The sequence below is a fragment of the Anolis sagrei genome, chromosome X (genome assembly GCF_037176765.1).
Source record: "Anolis sagrei isolate rAnoSag1 chromosome X, rAnoSag1.mat, whole genome shotgun sequence".
NCBI lineage: Eukaryota > Metazoa > Chordata > Lepidosauria > Squamata > Dactyloidae > Anolis > Anolis sagrei.
The window spans coordinates 86,423,176-86,449,946 of record NC_090034.1 but is presented as its reverse complement, the minus strand read 5'-3'; the positions used below and the strand labels follow the sequence as shown (position 1 = coordinate 86,449,946).

The 26,771-nt window shown below is 49.7% G+C and overlaps 1 protein-coding gene across 3 annotated transcripts; it reads left to right on the top strand.

Moving 5' to 3' along the window:
* The first annotated feature begins 5,640 nt into the window (after positions 1-5,640).
* FHL3 (four and a half LIM domains 3) lies at positions 5,641-22,294 on the top strand. Of its 3 annotated transcripts, none has more exons than XM_060784000.2 (6): positions 5,641-5,797; positions 19,750-19,918; positions 20,848-21,022; positions 21,147-21,316; positions 21,449-21,635; positions 21,757-22,294. In XM_060784000.2, exons 2-6 carry the CDS (start codon positions 19,763-19,765, stop codon positions 21,906-21,908), a joined length of 840 nt encoding a protein of 279 aa, XP_060639983.1. In that variant the 5' UTR covers positions 5,641-5,797; positions 19,750-19,762; the 3' UTR covers positions 21,909-22,294. The 3 variants fall into 3 exon arrangements, with proteins under 3 accessions (XP_060639983.1, XP_060639985.1, XP_060639984.1); XM_060784002.2 differs by lacking the exon at positions 5,641-5,797 and adding an exon at positions 8,541-8,600; XM_060784001.2 differs by lacking the exon at positions 5,641-5,797 and adding an exon at positions 16,214-16,433.
* The last annotated feature ends 4,477 nt before the right edge of the window (positions 22,295-26,771 follow it).

Here is a 26,771-nt window from a genome sequence, read left to right as displayed (position 1 = left end):
CTTCCCAGTTCTCAGTGTCTATGCCAGAGTTTTTAAGGTTGGCTTTGAGGCCATCTTTAAATCTCTTTTCCTGTCCACCAACGTTCTGTTTTCCGTTCTTAAGTTCAGAGTAGAGCAGCTGCTTTGGGAGACGGTGGTCAGGCATCCGGACAACGTGGCCGGCCCAGCGGAGTTGATGGCAGAGGACCATCACTTCAATGCTGGTGGTCTTTGCTTCTTCCAGCACACTGACGTTTGTCCGCTTGTTTTCCCAGGAGATTTTCAGGATTTTCCGGAGGCAGCGCTGATGGAATCGTTCCAGGAGTTGCATGTCACGTCTGTAGACAGTCCATGTTTCGCAGGCATAGAGCAGGGTTGGGAGGACAATAGCTTTATAGACAAGCACCTTGGTATCCCTACGGATGTCCTGGTCCTCAAACACTCTCTGCTTCATTCGGGAAAATGCTGCACTCGCAGAGCTCAGGCGGTGTTGTATTTTGGTGTCGATGTTGACTTTGGTGGAGAGGTGGCTGCCAAGGTAGCGGAAATGGTCAACATTTTCTAATGTTACACCATTAAGCTGTATCTCTGGCTTTGGGGAGGGGATGGCTGGTGTCTGCTGGAACAGCACTTTGGTTTTCTCGATGTTCAGTGACAGGCCAAGCTTCGTGTATTCTTCTGCGAAGGTGTTTAGAGTGGCTTTTAGATCTTCTTCTGAATGCGCAGAGACAACATTGTCATCAGCATACTGGAGTTCTATAACAGATGTTGTTGTAACCTCGGTTTTGGCTTTCAGTCTGCTGAGGTTAAACAGCTTGCCATCTGTCCGATAGATGATTTCCACTCCGGTGGGAAGCTTCCCATCAACAAGGTGAAGTATCATAGCAATGGAGATGGAGAATAAAGTTGGGGCAATAACACATCCCTGGAATACCCGGAGAGGTATTCCACAGTGGGTAGGCATATTCAGCAGCAGAGTAGCAAAGTGCAAGGGCAGATATCTTCACTGTCTGGTTGTGATCGCCAGGTTTTGCCTGTCAGCTTTCATATATAATTTTTAGCACCCACTTTTTGCTTGGTACGAGGGTTGAATGAAAAGTAATACCTTCACCTTCGTTACTTGGGTTTGGATGAGAATATTTTAATAAACACAGAAATAATCCTTAGAATGTGCTCTTTAACTCCCACTATTCAGTTTCCACATAATCACCAAACAATTGGATACATTTCTGCCAACGATGAACAAGTTTTCTGAAGCCATCACAGAAGAAGTCGACACTCTGTTTTCGGAACCAGTGTCTCACAGTTCTGTCATCCTGGGTACCCATCGTGCACAGATCTTCCGATAGCCAAGCAAAGCAATAATGTGACCCACACATTCTTGTGAAATGTCGATTATGCTTGAAATTTCTCTCTGAGTGAATCGTCCTGAATCAATCTGTCAACCTTTTGCTTGGGAAACTCGGTGGTTGCTGTCACAGGACGTCCAGCTCTTTGTCACGCAAGTCAGATGTTCCTCTCAACATCTTTAAACTTACTCGCCCAATGACACACAGTACTCACATCAACACAATCACCATGAACAGCTTGCATTCTCTGATGAATCTCCTTTGGGGTGACATCTTCTGCTGTCAAGAATTCAATGACTGCACGTTGCTTAAGTTGCATTGACCAATCATCTGTGCAGGGTTCCATACTTTGCACTTTAACAACACAAACGTTCAATGCTAAGGCTTCCCGCCAAAATGGAACTGTGGAGGAGAGTCTACTGAACAAGCCAGGACCTGCCACATACCAGTACTGCCATCTGTTGAGGAATTATGAAGATGGAGGCATCTAACCCTCATATTTAAGCAGTGCTTCTTGTAGGTCGGGAAACGATCCGGGGTAACTCCCAGGTATTTTGGTGTGCTGCAATGCTCCAGTGGGATTCCTTCCCAGATCATCCTCAGAATTCAAGATGCTTGTCTGTTCTTAAGGTGAAAAGCACATGTCTGTGTTTTAGATGGATTAGGAATCAGCCATTTCCCCCTGTAATAGGCAGTAAGAGCACCTAAAGCTTCAGAGAGCTTCTGTTCAAGCATTTCCAAGCTCCCTGCTTGGGTGGTGATGGCATGATTGTCAGCATAGATGAAACTCTCTGTCCCTTCTGGCAATGACTGATCATTTGTGTCAATGTTAAACATTGATGGAGTGAGCACGCTTCCCTGAGGCAGGCCGTTCTTCTGTTTTCGCCATCTGCTTCTCTGGCCCTGGAATTCAAGAAAAAAGTTCATGTTTTGTAGCAGATTTCCTATGAAGCGGGTGAGGTGGTAGTCCTTTGTGATAGTGTAAGTTTTTCTCAGGAGAAGACGATGATTTACAGTGTCACAAGCTGCTGACAATGTAGATGAAACTAACTGTCCATTCTGGCAATGGCTGATCATTTGTGTCAATGTTAAACATTGATGGAGTAAGCACACTCCCATTTCAAAGCTCCCTGCTTGGGCAGTGATGGCACGATCATCAGCATAGATGAAACTCGCTGTCCCTTCTGGAAGAGGCTGGACATTTGTGTAATTTTTTTTGTCGTGTCAGGAGTGATTTGAGAAACTGCAAGTCACTTCTAGTGTGAGAGAATTGGCCGTCTGTAAGGACGTTGCCCAGGGGACGCCCGGATATTGTGATGTTTTTACCATACTTGTGGGAGGCTTTTCTTATGTCTCTGCATGAGGAGCTGGAGCTGATAGAGGGAGCTCATCCACGCTCTCCCTGGATTCAAACCTGCGATCTGTTGGTCTTCAGTCCTGCTGGCACAGGGGTTTAATCCACTGCACCACCGGGGGCTCCTCATTTGTGTAAATGTTAAACATTGATGGAGGAAGCACACTCCCATTACAAAGCTCCCTGCTTGGGCGGTGATGGCACAATCATCAGCATAGATGAAACTCCCTGTCCCTTCTGTCAGAGGCTGGACATTTGTGTCAATGTTAAACATTGATGGAGCAAGCACACTCCCATTTCAAAGCGCACTGCATGGGCGGTGATGGCACGATCATCATCATAGATGAAATTCTCTGTCCCTTCTGGCAGTGGCTGGTCATTTGTGTAGATGTTGAACATGGATGGAGCGAGCACGCTCCCCTGAGGCAGGCCGTTCTTCTGTTTCCGCCATCTGCTTCTCTGGCCCTGGAACTCAACAAAAAAGCTCCTGTTTTGTAGCAGGTTTCCTATGAGGCGGGTGAGGTGGTAGTCCTTTGTGATATTATACATTTTTCTCAGGAGGAGGCGGTGGTTCACAGTATCATAAGCCGCTGACAGGTCTATGAAGACAGCTCCTGTGGTCTGCTGCTTTTCCAAGCCATCTTCTATGTGCCGAGTCAGGTTCAGCACTTGCGATGTGCAGCTTTTGCCTTTCCTGAAGCCAGCTTGCTGTGGGATCAGACAGGGGTCTATTTTTTCCATAATTCTATGCAGAATAAGTCTCTCCAGAACTTTGTAGAGGTGGCACAGCAGGGAGTTTGGTCTGTAGCTTTTTGGATCATTACGGTCTTTGCCTGGCTTCAGGATGGCAATGACTCTTGCTTTCCTCCAGATTTTGGGGATCTGACAGGATGCAGTGCAGTTGTTCATCAGCTCCAGTAACCAGCACTTTGCTTTTGGGCCAAAGTTCTTGATTTGTTCCATTTGTAGATCATCCAAGCCAGCTGCTTTGCCATTCTTACATTTATTGAGAGCCATGTCCAATTCAGTAGATGTAAAGGGTTCGTGAAGGTTGTTGTTCTCAATCTCTTGTTGTCTGGCTATTGGTTTCTTTCCTACTTTGGTGGCAAGGTTGGGTTTCCCGTTCTTCAAGAGTTGGTGTGCTATCTGATCTGCCTTTATGTTGGCATGGGTATTAGTTTGTGAGGGGTCGTTGCTCAGCCATCTTAGCAACCTCCACGCCTTCTGGCTGCTCCTGCCCATGTCGACCTCTGTGATCAGATTGATCCAATGTTCTTTCTTGGCTTCAGAGATGGAGGACACAATGTTCTGCACTGCCTGAAGAGTCTGCTCACTAAATGGGCCTTCGAAGTGGAGTCTGTAATAGTTTTCCAACAAGGCAGCTGTTTCAGGAGTAATGCCTGAAGGTAGTTGGTTCTGCAGCCTCTCGGTATCGAGGCCCGTGAGCAGGTTTTCCCGATTTCAATAAAATGCTCGTATTCCTCAGGGATTGGCGCGGCCGATGTGATCATGTCATCTAACATGTCTGAGAATTTAGTCCAATCTGCCTTTCTGAAGTTGTATCTTTGTTTAAATCGAACTTCCTGAGGCCTTATTGTTGGGAACAGTTGGCATATTATTGGTCGGTGCTGTGTGTTTGGAATTGGTGGTCCCACTGATTTAGTGCAGTGCTGTACAATGCTGTCGCTCACAAATAAGAGGTCTGGGCAGGGGCGGCTCGTCCATTACGCGAAGTAAGCGGTCGCAGAACACTCTTTTTTTGCCAGGGGTGCAGAGGTGCCTCTGTAAATGCCCCTCGACCGCCACTTGAGGAGCGCCCCCTCAGCTCACAACAGCCCTAGCAGTCCAGGGGGAGCCTCGTCTTTCTTGCCTCGCTGTCGGGCGATCCTCTTCCCAAAGGGGCCGTGCCCTTGAGCCTTGCCTAGCCCCTCTCGTTCCTGCTCCACCCGGCCACCGGGTGCGCAAGCAGAGCCAGCACTCAGTCATTCTCCGCGTTTGATCCCTTCCCCATGACCAGCTCCCTTTCCTGATCCCCCGGCGCTCCACCCGCCTCCTCTCCCCAATCCATGGGTGGGCCAAGGGGCGGAGCCACTGCACCTGGCCCGCTTCGGGTCCGGAGGGGTGTCTGAAGACCCCAGCGTGCGCACCAAAAGTCGCCTCTTCTCCTGACTTTCTCTTCAGCCATTGGGACCAAGAGAGAGAGAGAGAGCCCCTCTGGCTGGAAGTATCTCCCACCTCCGCTCCCTCCTTTGTTTTTGCGCCTACCTTCAGGAAAGGTGGGCATCTCCACCTCTCTCTCTCTCTCTCTCTCTCGGTCCCAATGGCTGAGAAGAAAGTCAGGAGAAGAGGTGACTTTTGGTGCACACGCCGGGGTCTTCAGGCACGCCTCCGGACCCAAAGCAGGCCAGGCAAGGGAGCGAGTGTGGCAAGTGTAGTTACTGGGATGTATAGTTCACTTACAATCAAAGAGCATTCTGAACTCCACCAATGATGGAATTGAACCAAATATGGCACACAGAACTCCCACGACAAACAGAAAATATATATCAATGATTGGTTGGGGGTGGGGGGGGGCGCCAAAATACTGTTTGCTTACCGTTGAAAATTACCTAGGGCTGCCTCTGGGTCTGGGTTATAGCCTCGGTGCCATCTCCCGCTATTGTAGGATGGGGGGAGCTTGCTATCATGGATGAGTGATAGTTTGTGCAGTTCAGACCAGGAGAGGACAGCCTCTCCATTTCTGTCCTCTTGGGCATAGCCCCATACGTGGCTATGGCTGTTGAAGTCACCAATTACTACCGCCCTTTGGTGCCTATCGAAATTCTCGGGGGAGGAGAAGCAGAACTCTTCATTTGGGGGCTTGTACACAGAGGGGATGGTGAGGGAAGGAGAGGGGCGGGGACTTCAAGGGGGCGGGGCCGCAGAGGAGTGGGCGGGGCTCAGTTGGGGGTTCCGCCCCTCCCACCTCCTCCCTTCCAGCCGGGCGGGGAAGAGCTCCACCTTGGAGGGACGGAGGGAGAGGCGCGGGCAGGACGGGCCCGGTCCTCCGGCGCTGGACGGGAGGAGGAAGGCAGCGAAAGAAGGAAGGGAAGAAGGAGCCCCGAAGGAGGAGCAGGTGAGGCCAAGCGAGGGAAAGAAGAGGGGTCCAGGAAGGGGGGAGCCTTGAGGAAGGGAGGCTCTTTGTCCTGGGTGGGTGGGGGTCTCAGTCCAGCGCCCCACAAAGGACATTCATTGAGAAACAGGCGGAGGGAGAGCGGGCCAGCTCCCTCCCTCCTTTTCCTTTTCCCTTCCTTCCTTCCTTCCTTCCTTCCTTCCTTCCTTTAAAAGAGGCATGTGGTGCTTCATTGGGGGTCGTAATGCCCTTGCCCCCCCCCCCCATCCCCTCAGGAAGTCGTCCAGGGAGAAAAATCAACATCACCCCTAATCATAATAATGAACTCTACTTCCCTTGTGAGGCTGAGGGGCTCCCAACAGGACTAGGGTGTCCCAAGGCCAGCCTTTCTCAATCTGAGGGTTGGGACCCCTGCGGGGAGGGTCGTGAGGGGGGTGTCAGATGGGTCGCCCAAGACCATCAAGAAACACAGTATTTGTATTTGTTGGCCCGGGGGTTCTGGGTCGAAAGTTTGGCCCAATTCTCTCATTGGTGAGGTTCAGAATGCACCTTGATTGTTGTTGAACTGTAAATCCCAGCAACTACAGCTCCCAAACGTCAAGGTCTATCTTCCCCAAACTCCGCCAGTGTTCACGTTTGGGCATATTGAGTTTTCGTGCCAACTTTGGTCCATATCCATGCTTTGATTGTAGGTGAACTATCAATCCCAGCAACTACAGCTCCCAAATGTCAAGGTCTATTTTCCCCAAACTCCGCCAGTGGTCACGTTTGGGCATATTGAGTTTTCGTGCCAACTTTGGTCCATATCCATGCTTTGATTGTAGGTGAACTATAAATCCCAGCAACTGCAACTCCCAAACGTCAAGGTCTATTTTCCGCAAACTCCGCCAGTGTTCACGTTTGGGCATATTGAGTTTTTGTGCCAACTTTGGTCCATATCCATGCTTTGATTGTAGGTGAACTATAAATCCCAGCAACTGCAACTCCCAAATGTCAAGGTCTATTTTCCCCAAACTCTACCAGTGTTCACATTTGGGCATATCGAACACTTGTGCCAAGTTTGGTCCAGATCCATCCTTGCTGGAGTCCACAGTGCTCTCTGGATGGAGGTGAACTACAACTCCAAAACTCAAGGTCAGTGCCCACCAAACCCTTCCAGTATTTTCTGTTGTTCATGGGAGTTCTGTGTAAGATTGGTTCAATTTCATCATTGGCGGAGTTCAGAATGCTCTTTGATTGTAGGTGAACTATACATATCAGCAACTGCAACTCCCAAAAGTCAAGGTCCATTTCCCCCAAACTCCACCAGTATTCACATTTGGGCATATCGAACACTTGTGCCAAGTTTGGTCCAGATCCATCCTTGCTGGAGTCCGCAGTGCTCTCTGGATGGAGGTGAACTACAACTCCAAAACTCAAGGTCGATGGCCACCAAACCCTTCCAGTATTTTCTCTAGGTCATGGAGGTTCTGTGTACCAAGATTGGTTCAATTCCATTCTTGGTGGAGTTCAGAATGCTCTCTGATTGTAGGTGAACTATAAATCCCAGCAACTACAACTCCCAAATGTCAAGGTCTATTTTCTCCAAACTCCACCAGTGTTCACATTTGGGTATATTGAGCATTTGTGCCAAGTTGGGTCCAGATGCATCCTTGCTTGAGTCCATAGTGCTCTCTGGACGTAGGTGAACTACAACTCCAAAACTCAAGGTCGATGCCCATCAAACCCTTCCAGTATTTTCTGTTGTTCATGGGAGTTATGTGGGCCAAGATTGGTTCAATTCCATCGTTCGTGGACTTCAGAATACTATTTGATGGTAGGTGAACTATAAATCTCAGCAACTATAACTCCAAAATGACAAAATCAATCCCCCTGCAACCAGGCATGTAGCCAGGGGGGGGGCTTGGGGGGCTTCAGCCCCCCCCGAAATTTTCATGGTGGTTCGCGAAAAGGCCTTAATGGTGCATTATTTAAACTGTTATGTTTATTCATATCATGATCTGATCACCATAATCAATATATCCCATATGCATGGGGGTATTGGGGTAACGATACAAAAGGTTTGCTAGGCTAGCCCCTCTTTCACTCAGACTCAGCCCCCCCCCCCCCCGAAACTCAGCCCCCCCCGAAACCCCCCCTGAAAAAAAAATTCAGCCCCCCCCGAAACGAAATCCTGGCTACGGGCCTGCCTGCAACCCCACCAGTATTCAAATTTGGATATATCAGATATTTGTGCCAAATTTGGTCCAGTGAATGAAAATACATCCTTAATATCAGATATTTACATGACGATTCATAACAGTAGCAAAATTACAGTTATGAAGTCGCAACACAAATAATTTTATGGTTGGGCGGTCACCACAACATCAGGAACTATATTAAGGGGTCATGGCATTAGGAAAATTGAGAACCACTGCCCTAGGCTATCTGTCCTCCCCGAATGGGATGCAGCCCAGGCACAAAGCAGTGCTAAACCCAGGGCGGGGTGGGTGCCGGGGAATGACTCTGGCTTGCAATGAAACAGGAGACTAGGGGGTGAAAGGGGGGGGGGGCTCCTGTCCCACTTCCCCACATCCCTCCCCACAATGGCTGGGCCTTTAGTCCAGAGGGGCTCTTACAAGGAGGGCCTCTCCCCCCTCCACCACCCAAGTTTCCAGATGTCTAGAAGGGAGGAGGCAGCTGACTGAAGCAGACCCTTCCTTTCTCCCTTCCTTTTTTTTCTTCCTTCCCCTTTTCCTTCCTTCCTTTGTCTGCCTTCGCCTCCGTCTGTCCCGGTGACTCAGTGGAGAGGCAGCTCAGGCCAAAGGTGAGCAATACCATCCTCCTCCTGAGTCAGCAAGGATTTTGGGGGGGGGGGGCACCCTTACTTTCTCTTAAAGGCAGTGCTTCTCAACCTTCCTAATGCTGCAACCCCTTAATACAGTTCTTTATGTTGTGGTGACCCCCAACCATAACATTATTTTCGTTGCTACTCCATAACTGTAATTTTGCTACTGTTATGAATTGTAATGTAAATATCTGATATGCAGGATGTATTTTCATTCATCCAAATTTGGCACAAATATCCCACATGCCCAAATTTGAATACAGGTGGGGGTGGCTTGATTTTGTCATTTGGGAGTTGTAGTTACTGGGATTTATAGTTCACCTGCAATCAAAAGAGCATTCAGAACTCCACCAATGATGGAATTGAACCAAACTTGACCAACGGAAAAGACTAGAAAGGTTTGATGGGCATTGACCTTGAATTCTGGAGTTGTAGTTCACCCACATCCAGAGAGGACCGTGGACTCAAACAATGATGGATCTGGACCAAACTTGGCATGAATGCTCAATATGGCCAAGTGTGAACACTGGTGGAGTTTGGGGAAAATGGACCTTGCCATTTGGGAGTTGTAGTTGCTGGGATTTATAGTTCACCTACAATCAAAGAGCATTCTGAACTCCACCAGCAATTGAATTGACCCAAACTTAGCACACAGAACTCCCATAACTAACAGAAAATACTGGAAAGGTTTGGTGGGCATTGGCATTGAATTCTGGAGTTGTAATTCACCTACAAACATGGAGCACTGTGGACTAAAATAATTATGGATTTGGACCAGATTTGGCATGAATACTCAATATGCCCAAATGTGAACACTAATGGAAATAGGGGGAAATAGACCTTGACATTTGGGAGTTGTAGTTACTGTGATTTATAGTTCACCAACTATCAAAAAGCATTCTGAACCCCACCAACGAGAGAACTGGGCCTAACTTCCCACACAGAACCCCCTGGACCAATAGAAAATACTGTTTCTTGATGGTCTTTGGCGAGCCCTCTGGCACTCCCTCGCAACCCTCCAGGGGTCCAGACCCCCAGGTTGAGAAACACTGCTTCAAGGGGAAGTTGGCTAGGCCTAGAGATGGTTTTCACACGAGTAAGAGTTTCGAGCCAAAGCCTTTTCCCTATTTGGAAAGGGCAGGGCAGCGTTTGCCAGAGCAGTCCTTCTTTGCTCCTGTGGCCAGGGGTTTCCTAGTACCGCTTTCCTCCTGCTTATTTATTTATTTTGTATCAAAAGCATTGCATAAATCAGTATAAAACTGATCAAAACAGAAGCGGCTAAACATTTTTTGACCCAAAACGGGCAACAGTGACCACATTGTCTGTCACTTTAAACAATTCTTTCTCGGTACATGAGCCAGGACATTGTGGACAAGCATACAGATGTGGAGTTGTCTGTTCTGCGCCACAGTCACACAAGGTGGAGGATTCTTTTAGGTAGTGCCATTTTGCCAGGTTGTCTTTTGATCTGCCCACTCCACTTCTGAGTCTGTTCAAGGACTTCCAAGATGCCCATTCTTGGTTTGCCTGGAGGAAGACCCTCGTGGGGGGCCATCCATTTGAGATTTCCTGGTTTAGCTGCCCAGAGGGATACCCTTGCTGTTGCTGGGGGAACATTAAGAGGAGTGGTGGTTCTCATGAGGCTTTTCCTTGATTTGAGTCTACTGAGAGGGGACTGATAGTTATACAGTGGATGGCTTTCATAGTCTTCAAGATCCTGCTAAGAACAGTGTTATGAACCCCAAGAGGTTCCTGTTCTTTTGTGCAGAGTGTTATGAACCTCTTGGGGTTCATAACAACAGGCCTTGGCCCTGAGAGGGGGTGGGGTGGTGGTAGTCCTGGCCATGCTTCCTTGTTTCCCTTCAAGTCATCCCATGGATTTTGTAGGGTTTCTTGTAGGGTGAGGAAGACCTGGAGGCGGTTTTGCCAGGGCCTCCCAGCCAGGTCCTGACAGCCCTGACCCTGCCTCATGCCCAAAATCCGATTGGATCCTCGGGGTATTTATTTCAGCACATCTCAGCGCTTTTGGTGCTTTTTTTTCATGTCAGGAGTGACTTAAGAAACTGCAAGTCACTTCTGGTGTGAGAGAATTGGCTGTCTGCAAGGATGTTGCCCAGGGGATGCCTGGATGTTTTATCATCCTGTAGGAGGCTTCTCTCATGTCTCTTCACAAGAAGCTGGAGCTGACAGACAGGAGCTCACCCCCTACCTGGATTCGAACCTTTTGGTCAGCAGTCCTGCCAGCACAAGGGTTTAACCCATTGCACCACCGGGGTATCAACTGTCGGTGTGGAAATGGCCTCCTTTTTCCTAGTACCCTTTGCAGCATTTTCTCTTGACACTGGCTGGATGTCTCCCTCTAGTTCTCCTATCACCCCATTGCACACTGGAAGCTTCTTTCACCCCTTTTCTCTGCTCCTTTCTCTCTCTATAGCACCTCCTTCCCTCTGTCCTGGTTTCTTATCTATCACTGCCACCTATTTTGTTCTGCATCCCCACAGAGAGGAAGTCTTGGTGACCCCGGGGCTTACTCTGAGACATAATGTCAAGTCAACAGAGGAAGGAAGCCTCCTTGGCACTGCAAAGGGGCAAGGGCCAGACCTGGCCCCTCTGCTTTGCCTCTTCCTCTTCCTCCCCAGTGAGTCCTGGTGTTCCCAAGAGCTCCTCAGACCCGTCCGGAAGCACTGGGGCCTTGCAAACCCAGGGATTCCTTGCTGGAGCCTGTCCTCTGTGGTTCCCCTTGTTACGGCTGCCTCCCTTTGCTTTGGCACCCGTTGTCTTACCCAGACGGACGGCATCCTGCCCGACTGATCTCTTTGGAACAGTGCCAGCCTCTCCCTCTTTCGGCGAAGGTGCCGGCCTGGCTCTGTGCCCGGTGGCTGATGCTCATCTCGCTGCCAAAGCCACGCTTTGCTGCCTTGGGCGGCATATTTGGGGCTGCGGCTTGCAAGGCTTCCTCAGAGGCAAAGGAGGGAGTCTGGAGGCTGTGTGTGCTTATGGGGGGCTTTTCCCCTGCTAATAGCACTATGCAACACAAGTTTTTGTTCCTGGATTCTAATAAATGTCATTTCCTAATTGGTTCTATCATAAAAACACGGGCAAAGTTTATTACACTGCAAAAACTTTGTTTTTGTGGGACATCCTGCAGCATATTTTGCTCTAGCTTTTCAATAGTCTCAACCAATTCAACCTAGTTTGTGGCAGCCACAAAAACGAAGTTTCTGGAGTAGAACAACTACTTTTGAAATAAGGACCTCACAGTTAAAACAGGAAATAACACTTTCAAACCAGGAACAGAATATTTTCAACTTTTGTTACATAGTATAATGTAGTATAATACTTACTATAATAAGTCTTTGCCTGGTCTTCCCCCAAATATGGGAAAGAGAATGAAGGTGCCTCACTGGAGGAGTACGTGAGCCTTCAGGGCCATTCATTTCGGGCAGGGGCTGTGTGGGCACTCAGTGGGGGGCACTAGAGTTCACCCTAGCAAAGCGGGCAGAATGCGTGGTGGAGAAGCCAAGCGTGAAGGTCCACAACCTCCACCTTTGAGGATGTCTAGATAAAGTTCTTTTTGCCAAGGCAAGGGGGGGGGGGGCACAGGTGGGCTTTGCCATCACAGAGGACTGAGCTGTGGCCTTATTGACCTTTGCAAGGACCCTCCTCTCTTCTCTGGATGCCTCCCACCCAGACCCCAGGATCCCTGCAAGGTATGCCTGGGATCACTGAGCTCAGCCTCTTGCTTTCCTCCTCCTCCGCTTCTCCTCCTGTGGGGCCAAACCCTTTCAAAGGCCAAGGGCCCCCTTGGGCACCACTCCACCAAAGATTCTCCAAGCTTTGGCTCCCCCTTTGCCTCAGGGATCAGGGGAGCCATGCAAACCCCTGGAAAGGAGACCTGTGGAACGAGCCTGGCACCCGTCCCTGTCATGCACGGCCTTTGCAGGGTTGGCAGAGCCCCAGAGCCAAGTGAGCAGCTGTTTCCCCCCTTCTCTCACACTGAGAACAGATGCCATCCGGCTTGCCTTCCTTCCTGATCAGTCCAATTTTTCCTCTTGGTATAAGTGCCAAGCCAAAGCAAACAGGAACTAATAAAGATCACAACGATAACTGAGCTGGAATGGCTCTGGAGGCCGAGAAGCAGTGCAGCAGATGGGTGGCACAGTCTTCTGGCTCCACTCTCAAAGGGACTGGAAGCCTATGTGTCACCCCCACCCAATGCTGGGGTCCGAGCCTTTGGCTTGTGTTCAGTGCAAGGGCTCAGCCTGAAAGCAGGGGGAGAAATTTTGCAGTTGGTGGAGAGGCTCTGAGGAACATGTGGGACATGACTTAAAATCAAAGGTTTCTTCTGATGACGTGCATTCCAGGGACATCCCCCAATCGCCTGAGTGTTAAATGTCACTAGGGGCCTCTTTCTGATCCTGACGTGGCCGGGAGCCTCCAAAGGGGCCGTACTGGGGTCTTTAGGTGTGTGTGTGTGAAGTTTGCAGCTAGAGCCTGCTTCACTTTCTTTTGAGAGCGTCATTTGCTTTGCCTTGCTTGCACTGTCTGGCCTTGAGCTCAGTCCCTTGCCCTCCGACCTGCTGCAGGACTTCCTGACCACAGAAGGCTCTTTCACAACCCCATAAACACCCAGGGAGCTTGGCCACTTTGGGGGGGGGGGGGGTAAAGGAGAAAGGCCAGGCCCTGTTCTGGGGATTTTCCTTCCTCTGTAGACCCCTTGCTCCCATTTTTCCTAAATGCCATGGGTTCTCAGCAGTTCACCGCATGGTTGCTGAGCATGGGTTTCTTTCTTATTTGTTTATTTATTTATGACTCAGAGTGGCTTACAAGTTATATGTACATACAATATATAATTAGCATAGCACAATATTAGTATTATATATTATTATTTTGTACTACACCACAATATTATTTGTAATACTACATGTAATATATAATATACAATTATTATGTTGTATTCTTAGTATTATATTGTATTGCATTATAATATCCTCAATATTATATGTATATACAATATATTATATTATTGCATCTCCACCTCTTTCCTTTGCAAGGGGTTGCAGATGGATGCCTGTCTTGTGGTCTTCCATATGTGGTTGGGTTGCACCTTCCAACATTCCTCACCAGTGCCTGGGGTGGCTGGGAATTGCAGTCCAGGATCTTCATGACTGTGTCAATTAGTTCAAGGCGGGCCACCCACCCACCCAAATCCAGCTTGAAGGGAGGAGAGGGTTCTTGGTGTCAAAGTAATGCAGGCGGCAGGGAGGAGGAGGAGGGCAAAGGGCCCCTTCCCTGTTGACAGCGCTGTCCCTGCTGCCTCTGGGGGGCAATGAACCTCCCCCCTCCTTGTCTGTGTCCCTCTTTGGTAAAGGGCAGCAGCAGCTGCTGGGAGCTCACTGGGACCCCGATGAATGTGTGGCATTTCTGGCCTAAAAATACTCTCCCGGATTAGAGGCTCCTCAGCCGGGGGTCCCCCTGGTGTGCTGTGTCTGTCATTTGGGGTGGGGGGTGGGGTTTCTAGATAATGTCCCAGGCAGCTGGCCTACTGCCCCCAACTTCTCCCTCCAGGCGCTGTGCCATGCAAGTGCTTGGCTGCCCTTTCCCTCTCATTGTCTTGGTGGGATGCCATCGTCCTGTTCATTTTTGGGCTTGGATTGTGCAGGGACCAAAATAGGTCTGCAGGGTGTGTGAGTGTGTGTATGGGGGGGGGGGGGGGATTATGATTCCTCTTCCTTTGCTTGGCCTTCAGCCTTTGCAACCCGGACCTCGGTGCCACTTCACTTCAGAGCAGCAGTATCTGGAGGAAGAGGAGGAAGAGGGAGCAAAACTTGGAAATGAAGGAGTGGGGAGAGGTTTCGCATAAATGGGGTCTTCCCTGCCCTCCATCACCAGACCCACTTGGCTGTGGCTGCCTCCCTTCCTGACTTTCTGGGGGGTCACTGCCCTCCCCTCTTGCTGCTGCCGCTGCCTTGCCCACTCCTCTAACCCTTTTTGTGTTGTGGACCAGGAGTTTCAGGGGGAAAAATGTGCCTAAGGCAGTGTTTATCAACCTGGGATTTTTAGTATTTTCTGTTGTTCATAGGGATTCTGTGTGTGAAGTTTGGCTCAATTCTCTCATTGGTGTGGTTCAGAATGCTATTTGATTGTAGATGAACTATAAATCCTGCTCCAGCGGGAAGGTAACAGCGCTCCATGCAGTCACGTTGGCCACATGACCTTGGAGGCATTTACAAACTACACTGGCTCTTCTGCTTAGAAATGGAGACGAACACCCCCCCCCCCCCCTAGAGTAGGACACCACTGTACTTAATGTCAGGGGAAACCTTTACCTTTATAAATCCCAGTAACTACAACTCCCAAATGTCAAGGTCTATTTTCTCCAAACTCCACCAGTGTTCACATTTGGGCATATTGAGGTTTCGTGCCAGGTTTGGTCCAGATGCACCATTGTTTGAGTCCACAGTGCTTTCTGGATGTAGGTGAACTACAACTCCCAGATTCAAAGTCAAAGCCCACCAAACCCTTCCAGTAGTTTCTGTTGGTCGTGGGAGTTCTGTGTGCCAAGTTTGGTTCAATTCCATCATTGGTGGAGTTCAGAATGCTCTTTGATTGTAGGTGAACTATAAATCCCAGCAACTACAACTCTGAAATGACAAAATCAACCCACCCCAACCCCACCGTTATTCAGATTTGGGTGTATGGGGTATTTGTGCCAAATTTGGTCCAGTGAATGAAAATGCATCCTGCATATCAGATATTTACATTACGATTCATTACAGTAGCAAAATGACAATTGTGAAGTAGCAACGAAAATAATTTTATGGTTGGGGGTCACCACAACATGAGGAACTGTATTAAGGGGTCGCGGCATTAGGAAGGTTGAGAACCACTGGCCTAAGGGAATCAGAGTGAGGTGCAGCTGAGTGTTCTTTTCTGTGGGGAAAGCCACATGGATGCTGGTGACTGGGTGCATTGCTCAGCCTGCCTTTGTAAAGGTTACGCCATGGAAAAAAAATGACCCTTGTGCAGGCAGGAATGTGCCGTTGTGTGCCATGTTCCTCCAATACACTTCTTTTTGCTTGCAGAAACAAGAGTGCAGGATTGGGGGAGGGGGTGTTATACTCCATACAGTACAGTTTGTCCCTTCCTTCCGGCGTCCCTTTCAGAATTTGGGGCTGGGGAGTTGCTTGCAGTGGAGGTGCTGTTTCTGCTGCTGGGGCCATGGCCTGCCCTCCCCCTACTCTGCTGCTCCTCTTGCGGTGAGCCGCCTGGCAGCCCCAGGGAGGTTGATCTCATCCTGCAAAAATGCTCCGTGGCGCAGGAAATGGTCTGGAAGGAATTGCTGGTGTCTCTCTCCTTGAACCGCAGCAGCAGCAAGAGACAGAGCAGAGGGAGGCCAGGCGATTCCCCCAGAGGCCCCTCTTGCTCAATCCCAGGGCCTCTGGGGATGGGACTGGGCTTGACTCACCAACTGCCCAAACATGGGACTGATCCGGGTTTGACCCTGTTGAATCCCAGGCACGCCAGCCCATTGGGATTGGCCCAAGAGCCTTGTGTGGGAGCTTGGAGGCTCAGGGATTTCCAGCAGGAGGCTCAAAAGGCAGGAGACCGGCATGCCTTCGGACGTTGTTGTCGTTGAGCAGAGAAATCTGGACCATTGGAGAGCCTGGCTGTGTCTCCTTCCCTGCTTCATGGAATCATGGAGCCAAAGAGGGAAGAACCTCTCCTTTGCAGCCATGAGGCTCAATGGTCTCCCTCCCTTCTCTGGGCTGCATAGGGCCCCCTGTCCTCCCTGCTATGGCTGAAGGAGAGGTAGGGTTTCTGCAGAAAGCGTGCCGGCAGTTTATAAACCTTGGCTTTCAGATCCTGTGCACAGCAGAGGAGATCTTGATACCTTTCTGTGTGTGTTTGTGTTGTGGTTGGTGCAAACTGAGAGTTTCAAGGAAGCCACTGTGCATCTGTGGGTGTTGTTTGTGCTCCTCTCGGGTCCTGGGGAAGAAGGCTCGCCGTCCGTGTGTCTGATTCCCCAATTCTGCTGGGTTCACTGGGTTTCTGGAGCATAAGCCAAAGCCTAAATTCAGTTTCTTGTGCAGGCACGGGCAAACTTTGGCCCTCCCTCCAGATGTTTTGGACTTCAATTCCCACAATTCCTAATATCCTCAGGCCCCTTCCTTTCCCCCCTCAGCTGCTTAAGTGGCTGAGGGGGGAAAGGAAAGGGCCTGAGGCTGTTAGGAAGTCCAAAACACCTGGAGAGAGGGCCAAAGTTTGCCCATGCCTGCTCTAAAGCCCCTCAGCCCTTTCCAGGCCCTTGGCCTCTTGCTGCAGGAGCTCCCTGCAACCCACCCTCTCCCCATTTCCTGTGGCAGCAAAGAAAGATCCCAGGCCTGCTGGCGAAGGCTCCCTGCCTCCCATGGCTTCGGATTGAGCATGCAAAATCATTGTGTCCCTCAGGGGCTGTCTCTACCTTTTTCTTCTCACTCCACAGCTGCCGTTCAGTGTGACACCCTTTGGACCCAGCCCAGGATGGAGGGAACAGGGAGGGATATGTGTAGTAGCTCCAGAGGCCATGGCCGCCTGCGCCAGGGACATTCCTCCCAGGAACAGTCCTTTACTTCTTGTGCTGCCCTGAGAATGCCACCCGCAGCCTGGCCTGGGGCCCAGGTGCTTTCACAAGGGCTGTCAGCAGGTCCCAAAGTGGGGTGGGAGGTGTAGTTGCAACAGGGCTAGGGAGGGGCTGCGATTGGACCCAGATGAGCGAGGAGGCCCCCTTCCCAAAAGTTCTTGCTCATCTGGACAGCTGTGCAGAAGGAGGAGAATCTGACTTTGTACTCTGGTTCAATGGGGAAGGGGCTGAAAAAGGGCTTCAAGTCCCCCTCCTTGCCACAGAGCAGCCCTTGGGAGAGGAACAGAGGGAGAAAGGGGGGGGGGCAGGGTCAGTGAGCCATTGCATGGCCCATCCATCTATCCGTTTGTCCCTCCATTTATTGTTTATTGATTTATTCCCCATACTTGCACCCTGCTCTTTTCACCATGAAGGGGACTCAGGGTGGCCTCACAACCGGCAACAATTCGATGCCCAAAAAACAAACAGATTGCAAATGATAACAATTACAATTAAAACGAGCAATCTATATAAATAAATATGTAATGTTCGTTTGTGGGATTAACATAACTCAAAAACCACTGGGCGAACTGACACCAAATTTGGACACTATACCCCTAACAGACCAACAAGTGATCATCACTCATAAAGCACTAAAACAGAGAAGAAGAGACTTTAAAACCCCTAAAAATAAAAAAAATGCATTACAATGTATGCACATAACCACATAAATACACATATACACAAATATATATACACACACAAAACACATATGCACAGACTGGGCCACAGCAACGCGTGGCAGGGCTGGCTAGTAAGACATAAATGGTTAAAACAGCAATTGAAATCACGCAAGTTCAAAATTGTGGTCCAGAATCAGTCCATTTGTCCGTCACTTTAAGAGATCTCAAGTATTGCACTGCTATAGTTACTGCTTGAATGCCACAGGGACAAGACTGGGATGGTTTTTTTGTGAGTGCCATCTGGTGCCGCTCCGGATTTGGAGGAGGAGAAGCCCGAAGGGGTCCCAAAGCACCTCTTTCCCTGATTTGGGGAGCCTCCCACAAACTGGGCACGAGTCTGGATGTCTCCGTGGCTCCCTCTTCCCCCAATTACCCCGGAAAGGGGTCTCCAGGGCTCCCAGTCCAGGAGGGTTTCCCCCCTTCAGACCTCCAGTTGGGAGGGGGGAGTGATGGGGGCAAGACAGACACAGGCCCCTTCCCTGTGTAGAAGCCTTGCATGCCTCTCCCCTCACACCAACCCACCGCCCTTCAGAAAGGCTTGAAAGGTTGGAATTTCCTGGAAGGCATCACGAGGGCAGAGGCAGCTCCCTTGCGTCTCCAGTCCACCCCAGGACGGCGGGTCCGGTCTTGCCACAGCTGCAGGAAGGGAAGAGGAAGGGAAAAGAGAGGGAGGGGGGCTGCTGCGCTGGGCTTTGGCCCCTTTGTTGCTCATCTGCCCAGAGTTGAAGGGCCCCCCTCACTGAGCCTGAAACCACCCCGCCCCCTCATCCTCTGATTGCAAAGGAGTGTAGGAGGCCCTCTTCCCCCTCCCCGCAGGCATGGTATGCTGCCCTTGCAAGGGGAGACCATGAGACATAGGTCCCAGTCCCTGAACCTAAGGAGGGCTGTGGGATGGTGCTGGGGCTTGGTAAGTCCCTAGAGTGACACTAGAGACAGGAGATCCAAACTACAGCTTTATTTCTGGCCAGAGCAAAACTGAGCATGACCAGCAAAGAAAAAAAATGTGCCACAGGGCTGAACTGCAACTTAGCCCTTTTAACTTTAAGAGGTTTCTTAAACTTTCGAAAACATGTGTGTGTAAGCCTTTTCCTCATTCACACTTCTCTTGGCTTCACAGCCTCTTAACCACAACAACTTCCCCCTCTCTTCCTGCTCTCCCCCTCCCTTCTCTTCAGGTCATAAAGCCCCTTTGAACCCTTTTACCTACTTTCACCTTTTTCAGTTGCCTATCTAAGGCTCCTGCTGTGCTCTGTTTTGTCTAGCAGAGGCTGGCAGAGTGAGCTTCTCTCTTCCTTTTTAACCTTCTCAAAAATTCAGTCTTAGAACATTCACAGTTATACAATTTCACTGGAATGGCGCAGTGGGTTAAACCCTTGTGCCAGCAGGATAAAAGACCAACAGGTCGCAGGTTCAAATCCAGGGAGAGCGTGGATGAGCTCCTTCTGTCAGTTCCAACTCTCCATACGGGGACATGAGAGAAGCCTCCCACAAGGATGGTAAAACATCAAAACATCCAGACGTCCCCTGGGCAACGTCCTTGCAGACAGCCAATTCTCTCACACCAGAAGCGACTTGCAGTTTCTCAAGTCGCTCCTGACATGAAAAAAACAAAACAAAACTTTGTTTAGTGGGCCTCTGGAAACAATGCCCTCTTTCCCTGCAGTCACTCCCAGCGCCTTGTGTGCATGGGTGCATGTGTGTCCCTTTGGCTGGAAGCTGAGACTGATCCTGCCCATGAGTCCATGACACTGAGTTCCCCCGTTCTTCCTTTCTTTCCTTCCAGAGAAGACGCCAGGATGACAGAGGGCTTTGACTGCGCCGGCTGCAAGGAGTCCCTTTACGGGCGCAAGTACATCCAGGCGGAGGAGGGCCCCTTCTGCATCCCCTGCTACGACGCCCACTTCGCCAACACCTGCGATGAGTGCAAGGAGCTCATTGGCCATGACAGCCGGGTGAGGCAGGCGGGGACACACATACATACACATATATATGGATGGGGAGGGTGGGATGGGAAATGCTGTCCTCTTTCCCCTGCATGGTAGATGCGTAGCCCAACTCTCCCTCCAGGGCAGTGGTTCCCAACCCATGGATCACCAGTGGTCTGCAAGAATCAAAATATGGTCCGCGGCCTTACAATTACTGTACTGTTGCCTCAAAACCACGTGGCAACTAGAGCAACTGGTCTCGTGAAACCCTCTTATAGTGCCTAGGCAATGGAGATGTTGGGAGGGGAGAGGCTGACTACTCACAAAAGATTACAACTACCACATCAACTCTAGATTATTAAATATGGTTTTCTGTGGGCAAGCAGATGGCGATTACTGGATGGCAAATGTTCTGTTTCAGAAACTAGAGCTGATGTGGTCTATCCAATGCAATTTTCTGAATCAGCACCCCAAATAACCAAACTGAATCTAAAGTTTATGTAAAACTGATTCATAATCCTTTTGGAACTAATGTTGGAGAGTGGTCCCTAGTAAAGTGGTCCCTTGTCATGTGGTGCCTGGTCAAAAAAAAGGTTGGGAACCACTGCTCCGGGGGGTGGGGAGGACTGTGGCCCTCTGGCTGGCTGGCTGGCCGGCCCCAAAAGCCCCTGCCCCCAAAAGCATTGCTCACCCTGCAGGGCTCCTGCTGGTTGTGGCTAAGTGGAGGCATGTGCCAGGCTGCACAGCAAAGTCCCTTTTCTCTCTGAGCTCCCTTCCCTCAAGACACTGCGTCAGGACCACAGTCCTCTGCTCCTGTTGTCTCTCAGTGTGCATCAACTGGTGCTGCAAACCAGGCTGATGGTTCCAAAGTGTGGGGCGGGGAGAGGGTAGCAGCAGCCAGTCCCTGACCTCCCGCCGTGCCTCCCTCCCTCCCTCCCCTGATGCTCTCCCCCCAGGAGCTGTACTATGAGGACCGGCACTACCACGAGGGCTGCTTCCGGTGCTTCCGGTGCGGCTGCTCCCTGGCCGAGGAGCCCTTCACCTGCCAGGCTGAGGAGCTGCTCTGCAATGCCTGCTACTGCCGCGAGTTCTCCTCCCAGTGTGTTGCCTGCCAGCAGGTGGTCATGCCAGGTGGGACCCCACTCACTCCCCCCAATGCAAGTGGACTCATGCCCACCTCACAGTGTTTGGAAGAGGAAAGACCCCAGTGGGCCTTGCCCACCCACCCCCTTCATGGTCTCCCTCCATCCTACAGGCTCTCGGAAGCTGGAGTACGGCGGTCAGACATGGCACGAGCACTGCTTCCTCTGCAGTAGCTGTCAGCAACCCATCGGGTCCCGGTCTTTCATCCCTGACCAGAAGGACTACTACTGCGTCCCCTGCTATGAGAGCAAGTTTGCTCCCCGCTGCACGAGCTGTAAGAAGGTGAGGTATCCTTTGGGGGGGGGGGGCAGAGGAGAAAGGGGCAAGGAGACGAAGGCTTCTTAGCCCTTCAGGCAAAGGGAAGGGGAGGCCCTGCTGGCAGTAGCATCTCTAACCTTTCTCCCATTCCCACAGTCGCTGACCAAGGGCGGGGTGACCTACCGGGATGAGCCCTGGCACAAGGAGTGCTTTGTGTGCACCGGTTGCCGGGCCCCTCTGGCCGGGCAGCAGTTCACCTCCCAGGAAGAGCAGCCCTACTGCCTCAAATGCTTCGGAAGCCTCTATGCCAAGAAGTGCAGCGGATGCACCAAGCCCATTACTGGTGAGCGGCAGGAGAAGGCTGGGCAACCAAAGCCCAGGGGGTCCTTGGGACAGAGAGTGGGTCAGCTCTCTTGTGCAGAGGGAACTGCATCCTCATCCTTTCTCTGTTGCTCTCCTTCCAGGCTTCGGTGGGGGCAAGTACGTCTCCTTTGAGGAGCGCCACTGGCACCAGCACTGCTTCAGCTGCTCCCGCTGTGCCACCTCCCTGGTGGGCAAGGGCTTCATCCCCGAGAACGACCAGGTCCTGTGCCGCGACTGTGCCACCAGCCTCTGAAAGGCCCCGGCTGAGCCGCCCCTCAGTGTGCCAAAGCCCTCCTGGAGCAGCAGCCCCCTCCCACCCGTCCCTCGGAGCTGGGTCTCTCCTCCACAAGTGGGAGGGGCCCCTTTGCCCCAGGGCCACCTGTGCCTTTCCTGCTCCAGGTCCTGTCTCTTTGCCCTGGATGTTCACAGCAGCCTTTCTTCCTGGGCAGAATGTTATGCATGTGGCTTCTTGCGAAACCTATACATGGGGGAGTCTCTCTCCGCCTCTCTCTTTTTTCTCCTCCCCCTTTTATATGCTTCTGTGCAGTCTGTGTATGCGTGAAGGAGCGAGAGAGAAAGCAAGAAGAAAAGTGTGTGTGTGTCCTTTCTGGCTTTGTATAATAAACAACATTAATGACCCACTGTGATTCTTCACTTTTCAAGTTGGACATGGGGTTCTCCGCATCACCTGGAGCCTGCAAGTTACCCTCTGAAAAGCTGTACCCCAAAGACCAGTCTTTTCCATTTCACCCCACTTGTGCCTTTCTGAGCCCAATAGGGCTTCTGACACTTTTGCCTGCTTGTGGGCTTTTCTCCATAGTAAGTGAACAGACATTTGTGTTTCTCTTCCCTGGTTCAAAGTGGGAGGATGGGCCCAGAAAAGCAGGACATGCCTTTTGTAGACAACACACCACTGTTGTGCTCTGGGGCTTCAGCTTCTCTGCCTCCCAGAGGCAGAGATGTAGAGAGGAAAGCTTGAATCTCCTGCAAAGGGCTCCCTTCTAATGACCATTTTCCTTGGTGCTGTGAAGGGGCCCCCCACTTGCACAGCAGCTTTTTTTGCCTGTTTGACCAATGAACCGTTTCTCTGCTGTTGGTGGTGGGAGGTGTTCTCTTTATTTCCAGTGGATTGGTTCACACTGTCGCAAAATTGCAAGGGAAGGAAGAGAAGATTTATGGGTTTGTCTGGGTTCTGGGAGGGTTTTTTTTTTTTGCTGAAACATCCCCCCCCCCCCCCCCGCTTTCTCCCTCCCCATTTCCCAAACCCTTGGTGCCTCTGGGAGGCTGCCCTCTCCTTCCCTCCCCTGCCATCAGTGGAGTTCTTCTCCAAAAAAGGGAAAAATGGCCCCGTGGCAGCTGGCCAACATCTGGATCCCATCCCAACATGAGTGGGCTGTGACTTACTCTGCTGCCTGGGAGGAAGGGGAGGGCTGTGAGGTAATGTTGCACGGCTGGGAGGCCTATGTTGTGTGTGTATGTGTGTGTGCGCCCGTGTGTGCATGTGTGCACGTGGGAGGGGATCTGTATGTAAGCATGCAGAGGAGAGGAGGTCCTCGAGCTCTGATTCAAAAATGGTTTGGGAGGGGAGAAGCGGGAGTGCAGGGATGGGAGAGGCCAAGGATGCTGCAGTTACCTATGGGCTTGGCTTCCAGCAGCCCTGTGAGAGTGGTTTCTCTGTCCCCATAAGTGACAGCCAAGCGCTTGGACACCATTTCATTCACTCCCCAAACATGTTCATGGGAGGCACAAGGAGGAAATTGTCCCTTGTTACCTTTTCTTTTTTTATTATTATTAAAATTATTTTTGAAAAATTATTTTAAAATGATATAACAATTACAACTACAGTAGAGTCTCGCTTATCCAACAAACTGTTGGATAAGCAAAAATGTTGGATAATGAGGGATTAAGGGAATGCCTATTAAACATCAAATTGCATTATGATTTTAAAAACTAAGCACTAGAACTTCATGTTTTACAACAAATTGACAGAAAAATCAGTTCAGCATATGGTAATGTTATGTAGTAATTACTATATTTACGAATTTAGCACCAAAACATTGCAATGTATTGAAATAGCTGTGGATTCAGGCAGAAGGCAGACTGTGTTGGATAATACAGAACGTTGGATGAGTGAAGGTTGGATACGCAAAATTCTACTTCAATATAAAAACAGTAACAAACGAAGAAAACAAAATACAACAATGACTGTGACAAACACAAGAAACAGGACTATCCCTTCACAGATATATAACCTCACTTGCCTAGTCTCTGACAAACCTCACAATCTCTGAGGATGCCTGCCATAGATGTGGGTGAAATGTCAAGAGAGAATGCTTCTGGAACATGGCCATACAGCCCAGAAAACTCACGGCAACCTAGAACTTTTCCTCCTTCCCCACACCACCTAGGGCTTCTGTCGCCCTGCACTGTGATACCTATGCCCTATAATACCTACCCTTGTAAGTTCCTTAAATCATTCCCCTTGCAGCTTCCCTAAAAATCCACTTTTGCCTTCCTTTTTATTTTTACCTTCAAGATCATTAGACAGCTTGGCCATTTATACATATTCTAATAACTTGTCATCTCCCTTGTGCTGCTCCTGCAAAGGCTGCGATGCACACCCTTTGGCCCCCCTTCCCTATATCCTGGTATTTATGGGGTGGACGCCACTCACTCGGTGCTGAAGGTGGGCTCAGTCAGGCAACCTCCGTATTTTTCCCCAAGGACCCAATGAGTCCCAGACCAGAGTGGTTTGAGAACTGGGCTGTGGAACAGAATCTGAATCCCACTGGGTGCCCTTAAGTCGCATCCTCTCAGCCTCAGAGGGAGGCAAACGCCACTCTTGCCAAGAAAGCCATGACAGGTTCATCTTGGGGCCATCTGAACCAGGAAGGAAGCTAGCCACAAGCACAGTCTCTTGCAAAGGGGCCACCAAGAGGAGGGCACCCCCAAACTTTGGATCAGGGCCCCTTTAGACCCAGGGCCTTGGACGGGCTGTGCCTACACTGCACTAAAGTAAAAGTTTCCCCTTAACATTAAGTACAGTCGTGTCTGACTCTGGAGGGGTGGTGGTGCTCATCTCCATTTCTAAGCTGAAGAGCCAGCATTATCTGCAGACACCTTCTAGGTGATGTGGCCAGCATGACTGTATGGGGCGCTGTTACTTTCCCACATAAGCAGTACTTACTGATCTACTCACATTTGCATGTTTTCAAACTGCTAAGTTCGCTGGAGCTGGGTCTAACAGCGGGAGCTCACCCTGCTCCCTGGATTTGAAGCACCAGCAAGTTCAGCAGCTCATTGGTTTAACCCGCTGCGCCACTAGGGGGCCCTACACTGCATTATGGATGCGGTTTGACATCACTGGATCCTCTTGCAGCCCAGGAAGGGCAATAATAAAAATAACTTTTTTATATATGTTGCCTCCATCTCCCCAAAGGGACTCAGGACAGCTTATAAAGGGACAAGCCCAAGGAATACAGATTAATAACAAGCACAGAAAATACAGTCAACAACAAAAATCAATAAAACACCATAATCAGACTATTTACGGCATTTATATGCTGCCTTTCTCACCCCAAAGGGGACCCGGAGCAGATTACAATATATATATATATATATATATATATATATATATATATATATATATATATATATATATACATACAATATATTATATTATTAGCATAGCACTGGGAGCCCCAGGTGTTTTTTTTTTTTGTGTGTGTGTCAGGAGTGACCTGAGAAACTTCAAGTCGCTTCTGGTGTGAGAGAATTGGCCATCTGCAAGGACGTTGCCCAGGGGACGCACGGATGATTTTTTGATGTTTTATCATCCTTGTGGGAGGCTTCTCTCATGTCCCCGCATGAGGAGCTGGAGCTGATAGAGGGAGCTCATCTGCCTCTCCCCAGATTCGAACCTGCAACCTGTCGGTCTTCAGTCCTGCCGGCACAGGGGTTTAACCCACTGCGCCACTGGGGGCAGTGGGTTAAACCCTTGTGGCGGCAGGACTGAAGACTAACAGGTCACAGGTTCAAATCCGGGGAGAGCGTGGATGAGCTCCCTCTATCAGTTTCAGCTCCTCATGCAGGGACATGAGAGAAGCCTCCCACAAGGATCAAAAACACATCAAAAACATCTGGGCGTTTTCTGGGCATCCTCCTTGCAGACGGCCAATTATCTCACAACAAAAGCGACTTGCAGTTTCTCAAGTCGCTCCTGACACAACCAAAAAAAGAAGAAGAGGAAGAGGAAGAAAAGCATAGTACAATATCAGTATTATATATTACTATATTGTACTATACCATTATATTGTAATATTATTACATGTAATATAAATATTTAATTATTGTATTATTATTATTATAGTTTTATATTGTATTACATTATCTATATAAATAAAAATGTAATGTTCGTTTGTGGGATTAACATAACTAAAAAACCACTGGACGAATTGACACCAAATTTGGACAGAATATGCCTAAGAACCCAATGAGTGACCATCACTCATAAAAACATGGAAAAACACAGCAAAAGAGACTTAAAAGCCAACCCCCCCCCCCCGCAAAAAAATACAACACATGTAAAAAAAACACACATATATAGGCAAACACAAATATATTTGTGTATATGCACAAATATATACACACATATATATACACACAAAACACATATACACAGACTGAGCCACAGCAACGCGGGCAGGGGACGGCTAGTAATATTATAAATTATATATATATATATATATATATATATATATAGTGGAGGTACAGCTGTACCAGAAGCTCCAATTTTGTTTGCTTTGAATGTTTTTATAGTCCTAAGTTTCAGGGACTCTGCAGATAGGTGGCTTCTTTTGGCTGCAATCATAGGGCAAGCCACCTGTCAATTATAGTTAGGTTCCCTGGTCCTGCCACCTTTTTGGGTTTTTGGGAGGGAATAGGAGCCAGTTTTGGGTTCAGTCCACACAGTCCAAGCTTTTCATGCAGGACATAATACCAAGAGCTCCTGTAGAAAGCTTCGTCTTCTATGGCTTGGCCGGGGTTATACAGCCCCACAGCTTGGCCGGAAAATATACAGCCTTACAGCTCCTTCAGTCAGCCATCACTGAAACCT

What these genes read in the sequence shown, in the direction of transcription:
- FHL3 (XM_060784000.2), top strand. Translation starts at nt 19,763, where the DNA reads ATGACAGAGGGCTTTGACTGCGCCGGCTGCAAGGAGTCCCTTTACGGG. An exon ending in CCAGCAGGTGGTCATGCCAG is followed by an intron (nt 21,023 to 21,146) that starts GTGGGACCCCAC and finishes TCCATCCTACAG; the next exon opens with GCTCTCGGAAGCTGGAGTAC. An exon ending in GCTGCACGAGCTGTAAGAAG is followed by an intron (nt 21,317 to 21,448) that starts GTGAGGTATCCT and finishes CCATTCCCACAG; the next exon opens with TCGCTGACCAAGGGCGGGGT.